Below are 6,789 nucleotides of genomic sequence, written 5' to 3'. Positions count from 1 at the left end.
GGACGGGCATGCGGGCATGGCCCCGCCCGCCGCGCCGCACAAAGAGCCCAGGCCGGGTTAGACTTTCAAAGCAACAGCCTGAGAGTCCAGGTGTCCCGGGGTTCCGTGCCCCGTGCTCCGGCGGCTTCCATGTGTGTTTCACGGCGAGCGCCTGGTCGGTGCGCCCACGTCGCCGCGTCCCCTCCATTGTTGGTGTCCTGGGCTTAGGGGCTCGGAGGTAGGTGGGTATGGAGCAGGGGCTGCACCCTCTCCCCGCACTGGCTGTGGTCCCTCAGCCGTGCTGCCCGCCTCGCCATCTGGTTCAAAGAAATGTAAACGTGGCCTGGGAAGGAAAGAGTTAACCTCACTTTAAATATTCATGTTATTTTTTTTTTCATGTTATTGTTTTAAAGGTGTAAACAGGCGGCTCTGGGGTTGGAGTTGACTCTTATTTTGCACATATGCACATTCCCTCTCCCCCTAGCCTCCACTTATTGCTTATTTTCCCAAGCAGCCCGCCTTCCCCATGCCCTTCCCCAAAATACAAGAATGTGTCTCTTTAAGGTTCTGATGTGACTGTGATTGGTGTCTCTAGTGCCATTTGGAACTTTAAAACTCCTGAGTGCCTTAGGGACTTCTGGTGTCTTAGACTTTTTTCACTTTAAAAACCTTGCAAGGTATAAATTATGTTTTAAAGGAACTTTAGTCCCCCAAATTCCAAATTCCTCTCCACGCCTGTTTTTTTTTTTTCTTTGAATAGGGATTAGAGTAGGAAAATAACTGGATGCCTCGTGAGTTGGTTTTTTTTTTGTTGTTCTTGGTAGGCGTGTGGCTGTGTTAAATGTGAAGCATTTTTAGAGGAAAGGACTTGTTTTTGTTCCAGACTCAAGTCAACGTGCTGATGGACTTTTCTAACTCTCAAATGGCTTCAAAATTCCATCTTGGCCACTTGCTTTTTGCTCTCCTGCCCTCCTCCTTTTGGACAGGTTGTTTTCTTGGAAATTTGCACGGTTGTAGCTTTCAAACCGCAATTCTTGCTCACCCCAAATATGTTTTTGTAAAGACGGTTTGGATTACTGCCCAAACTCGGGCTTTGTGAGATTTATTTAAATGTGATGTCCTTCCCAGGGGGTTGAAAACTCTATAAATGGGAATTATGTTCTTGATCATACATTTTATAAGGGAAACTGACCCTGTAACTTTGGGTGTCTGTAATTCTATGCCCAATAAAATATCAGTCTGGAGGTTTGTAAACTCTGAGAACACATGTGAGCTTTTGGTGTAGCCCCAAAGGTTTCAAACTCGGAAGTGCTTGTTCCAGAAACTTGCAGTGGTACCAGGTACTAGTGATTTAGTACAGCATAAGTTATCATTTTAGTTCTGCAGTGACAGTATGCAGTAGCATATTTTGTCAATGATGTGTGTGTACAAGTGTGTTGAGCAGATGTTTGCTTTCTAGGAACTAGCACTGCTTTGAAACTTTACGCCACTCTTTAACCTTGCTGTGTTAAACAGCCATTCCAGTTTTCAAGTTGTGTTCTTTAGTGAGACTACCTATTAGTTTTGCATTGTGTTGTATTCTTCTGGCTCAGTTTTCTAAAGTTGAATTTAGCATCATGAAGAATTTCATCAACTGCCTTTTCATCAGTGTTCTTTTCCTGCAAAGTATTTAGTAGGTGCTTTATTTTTCTATGTGATATAGCAAAGATATCAGAAAAGTTTTCCAGAAAAGTCACTTTAGCAGAACATCTAATTTCTAAATCACAGTGCTTCTGGGTTGACAGATGAAGTGACTAGATGTTTTCTCATAATGCTTCCCACTAGAAGCATTTGTGACTTTTCAAGATGGCACTGTGTCATGTTAACCAGCTGGCCTGTAGTTCCTTCTTCAGAGGGGGTCTTGCTGCCCCTCAGAGCCACAAACATTAGATCTTATGTAGAAGACTAGAGGCCTAGTGCATGAAATTTGCACAGGTAGGGTCCCTAGCAGCTGCCATCTGCCAGCCAGGACCTCTGTTCATTCCACGCCACCCCCTGGTGGTCAGCGCACATCATAGCAAGCGATCGAACTCCCAGTCAGTCGAACTCCCGAGGGGACACTTTGCATATTAGGCTTTTATATATATCTAGATGCTTGTGATGGTATAGTCACTTTAAAAAAAATTGGTTTATGCCTCACTGTGACTGAACTGTTATAGCCTCTGATCATCATTTCCCAGTGGTCTTACTGATTTCAGTCCTTTTCACATTTACTTTTCACTTTCATGTATTCACTTGATTCTTGGCAGATACTAGTGAGAAACCTTTTAATGGTGTCTTTGTGTTTTGATGATACTCAGGTGTATCTGTGAAGAAACCAGTGGACTAAGAGAGGGAAGAGAGGAGCCCAGCTGTGAGGTGTGTACACCCAAGAACCATGTCTACACGGGAGTCTTTTAACCCGGAAAGTTATGAATTGGATAAGAGCTTCCGATTAACAAGATTTACTGAACTGAAGGGCACTGGCTGCAAAGTGCCCCAAGATGTCCTGCAGAAATTGCTGGAATCCTTACAAGAAAACCACTTCCAAGAAGATGAGCAGTTTCTGGGAGCAGTTATGCCAAGGCTTGGTATGTGAACCATTGTTTCTCTGATATTTCTCTGAGTAAAGCATCTTGGCTGCAGTATAGTCAGAGTAAAAAAACCAGACGGCTCTCCTTCCATGTTGCCTTTAAAAAAAAATTCTAAGAAAGCTGGTTTGGCTCAGTGGCTAGAGCATCAGCCTGCAGACTGAAGGGTCCCGGGTTTGACTCCGTACATGGGCACATGCCCAGGTTGCGGGCTTGATCCCTAGTAGGACATGCAGGAGGCAGCCAATCAATGATTCTCTCTTATCGATGTTTCTATCTTTCTCTCTTCCTCCCTGAAAAATAAAAATATATTTAAAACAGAAAAAAAAGAAAGATTCAAAGGATGAAGCAACAGTAACTTACATTATTATAATTTATTTGGAGGAGGAAGTACTTGAAAATCATCAAGAAATGTGCCTTAACCATTTATAAACTATTAAGTGCATGATTGAGACATATTACAGTAAAAGCATTTTTTATTAAATTGATTTTTCTGGTTAGCTGAGGACTAAGCAGAACTCCTTTATGCCTTTATCCTAAACTTTCCCACTTTCCCTTAAAATGCTTGCATTTTCTTCATTGCCTTAGGAAAGGAGGTGCTTAAGTATCATTGTAAATTGAGAGTTTTGACTGGGTTGGGGTGGGGGTGGGGCGGGGAACTGGGGTATTTCTCCTCAATATGCATTGCTTGAAAAGTTCCTGCAGGCAGGACGGAGAAGAAAGCTGTCCCAGACACAGAAGGGGAGAAGACAGGCCCGAATCTGTACTTGACCCCAGATGTCATCTGGAATTGAGAGCTATGTTGTTTTCTTTACTGAATTCCCAATGTCATCAGTGGTTTGCCTTTTCCCAAACATAGGTCTCAGAAAGAAATTCTGAGTTAATGGGATATTGTTTGTTAGCTTTTGTTGTGTGGTTTGTCAGTACATGATGCAAGACTGTGATCACTTTGCCGTTTAAATGTTTGGCATATATTCTAGGAATCTGGATGTTTTGTAATTCGAGTGTGTGACTCGATCAGCTTTCTTTTATTTATTTTATTTTTTGGTTAATCCTCCCCTGAGGATATTTTTTCCATTGGTTTTCAGAGAGTGAAAGAGAAGCATCATGTGAGAAAGAGGCATATCGATGGGTTGCCTCCGGCACTTGCCCTGGGGCAATCACAATCCAGGTACTTGCCCTTTACTGGAATCAAACCTGAGACCCTTCGGTCCGCAGTCTGCTGCTCTAACCACTGACAAACACCGGCTAGGGCTTGGTCAGCTTTCTTTTTTATTTTATTTTTTAAAGCTGCTGAGAGGCCAAGTAAAATGAAGTCTTGAGGAGAGATATTTGCACAGTGTTCTTCCTGCATTTTAATTATTTTTATTGATTTTGAGAGAGAGAGGGAGGAGGAGAGAGAAATATTGATATGAGAGCAGCCCATCAACCAGCTGTCTCTTGCACGCCCCCTACTGAGGATCAAGCATGCAACCCGGGCAGGTGCCCTCACCAGGAATCAAACTGTGGCCATCCAATCAACTGAGCCACAACGGCCAGGGCTGATCAGCTTTCTTACATAAGGTCTTGTGTGTGTGTGTGTGTGTGTGTGTGTGTGTGTGTGTGTGTGTGTGTTAGATATATTTTTATTGATTTCAGAGAGGAAGGGAGAGGGAGAGAGATAGAAACATCAATAACAAGAGAGAACCATCATTCAGCTGCCCTGTGCACGCCCCGGTCCCCCTCCCCCAGGGTTCAAGCCCATAACCAGGGCATGTGTCCTTGACTGAAACCGCACCCGGAACCCTCCAGTCCGGGTTCCACTGAGCAGAACCAGCCAGGGCCTTACATAAGGTTTTTATTTCACTTATTTTCACCCATTATCATATTGTGAGTACAACATTGGTTTCAACCGAGGGTACTCCTTTCTTCCCTAATATACAAAGTAGATAAAAGCAGAGTTACTTTGATTAGGAGAGAGGAAAGCTCACAGCCCAAACTCTAGGGACCTCAGGACTCCCAGGAGCTCAATTTGAAACATCCTCATCTAGCTGATGTCTGAGTGGGTAGAAATACCACATGAATGAATTGGATTGGATAATAGCTTACTTGACAAGAAATAAGAATACAAATAGTGCCGAAACCGGTTTGGCTCAGTGGATAGAGCGTCAGCCTGCGGACTGAAGGGTCCCGGGTTTGATTCCGGTCAAGGGCATGTACCTGGGTTGTGGGCACATCCCCGGTGGGAGATGTGCAGGAGGCAGCTGATCGATGTTTCTCTCTCATCGATGTTTCTAACTCTCTATCTCTCTCCCTTCCTCTCTGTAAAAAATCAATAAAATATATTTAAAAAAAAAAAAAAAAGAATACAAATAGTTCCTGATTTATGATGGTTCATTTCATGACTTTTTTACTTTATGATAGTACAAAAGCAGTACACATTCAAGTAGAAACTGTACTTGGAATTTTGAATTCCAATCTTTTCAAAACCAGCCTAGCGATATGCAGTATGATGCTCTCTCGTGATGCTAGGCAGTGAGCCACAGTCACGGTCAGCCAGGATATCACACGGGGACACAACTGATACTCTACAGTGTATTTATTGTGTATGTTCTAAGCATGTTTAAGGTAGGCTAGGCTAAGCTATGATGTTCGGCATTTTTGACAGGATATTTTCAAGTTATAATGGGTTTATTGGGATGTAGCACCATCATAAGTTGAGAAACATCTGTATACTGAAAAAACTCTTAAATAACTTTGTCAAGAAAAATAAGTTGCTGAATGGGGCAAAAACAATGCAATTAAAAACCTGTGGATAAAGTAATAGTTTCTTTTAATAACTTCCCCCTGTTGACCTTATTGAGCACTTGGACATGCCGTGCACCGTTAAGTGCTTAAATAATGGGTAGGAGTAGGATCATTTGCTCCTTTCAGCAGCCTCATGATGCTTGGCCAGGGTCCAGATCTGGAATCCACATCTTTCCATTCCTCTACTCTCTGTCATCTGGTTTCTAAGTCCAAACAACGTGTTCAAAGTGGGCAGAGGAGCTGCACCACCTATAATCCTTAGCAGTGGCAAAAGGGGACAGATGTCACCAGCAAGGAAAGAGGCATGGAAAAGAACACAAAAGCAATGGGATTTGGTCACATAGGGATTTTGAGAAGTAAATGAAAGCTGTCCCTTTCCCAGAAAAATGCACATCCACAAAATTTGCCCTTATGGCATTTGGTAGGTGTAGCTATGGACCCCAGGTTACAATCAAATAGATGCTAAAGGAAGCATAGTATTAAAATTGAGTACAGAGTGGTATATCTTGATGGCATAACTTTCCTTTGGAATCAGATCTAGATTTATATCCTGACACAGTCACTTACTAGTCACTAATGTTACTCTGCATGTTTTTAATCCTCCTGATGCCTCAGTTTTCTGATTTATACAATGGGATAATAAATTTCTGTACCAGAACTTGTATGTTCATGCACCAAGTATTATATATATACTAGAGGCCCGGTGCACAAAAATTTGTGCACTCGTGGGGGAGAGGGGGTCCCTCAGCCCGGCCTGTGCCCTCTCGCAGTCTGGGACCCCTCGGGAGATAACGACCTGCTGGCTTAGGCCTGCTCCCCGGTGGCAGAGGGCAGATCCAATCCCTAGGTGCAGCCCCTGGTCGGGCTCAGAGCAGGGCCAATTGGGGAGTTGGGGTGCCACCCCCTGTCATGCAGAGAGCAGGGCGGATCGGGAGGTTGCGATGCCACCCCTAGTCACGCTCAGGTAGGGCCGATTGGGGGGTTGGGGCACCGCCCCCGTCACACTCAAGGCAGGGTCGATAGGGAGGTTGCAGCGCCACCCCCTGTCATGCACAGAGCAGGGCTGATCAGGGGGTTGGGGCGCTGCCCCCTGTCACGCACAGAGCAGGGCCCATCAGGGGCGTTGGGGCTCCGTACCCTGTCACACACAGAGCAGGGCCGATCAGGGGATTGGGGCGTCACACACAGAGCCGCAGGGCGATCAGGGGGTTGGGGAGCTCCCCCCCATCAGGCACAGAGCAGGGCTGATCAGGGGTTGGGGCGCCTTCCCCTGTCACGAACAGAGCAGGGCGGATAGGGAGGTTGTGGTCCCGCCCCCTGTCACACACAGAGCCGTAGGGCGATCAGGGGGTTTGGTCGCTGCCCCCTGTCACGCTGATCCCGGTGCCGGGAGGCCTCGCTGCTCCGCTGATCC

General features: G+C 45.2%; 1 protein-coding gene across 1 annotated transcript in view; it reads left to right on the top strand.

Moving 5' to 3' along the window:
• Window positions 1-30: 30 nt before the first annotated feature.
• SEPHS1 (selenophosphate synthetase 1) overlaps window positions 31-6,789 on the top strand; it is a gene marked incomplete at its 3' end in the record, with an annotated part of 27,843 nt that continues 21,084 nt past the window's right edge. Inside the window, 2 exon segments of the mRNA XM_014547950.1 lie at window positions 31-217; window positions 2,319-2,588. Of these exon segments, the coding sequence (XP_014403436.1) occupies window positions 2,396-2,588 (193 nt within the window).

The sequence above is a fragment of the Myotis brandtii genome, unplaced genomic scaffold (assembly GCF_000412655.1).
Source record: "Myotis brandtii unplaced genomic scaffold, ASM41265v1 scaffold49, whole genome shotgun sequence".
NCBI classification, from domain to species: domain Eukaryota; kingdom Metazoa; phylum Chordata; class Mammalia; order Chiroptera; family Vespertilionidae; genus Myotis; species Myotis brandtii.
This window is presented reverse-complemented; position numbering and strand designations above follow the sequence as displayed.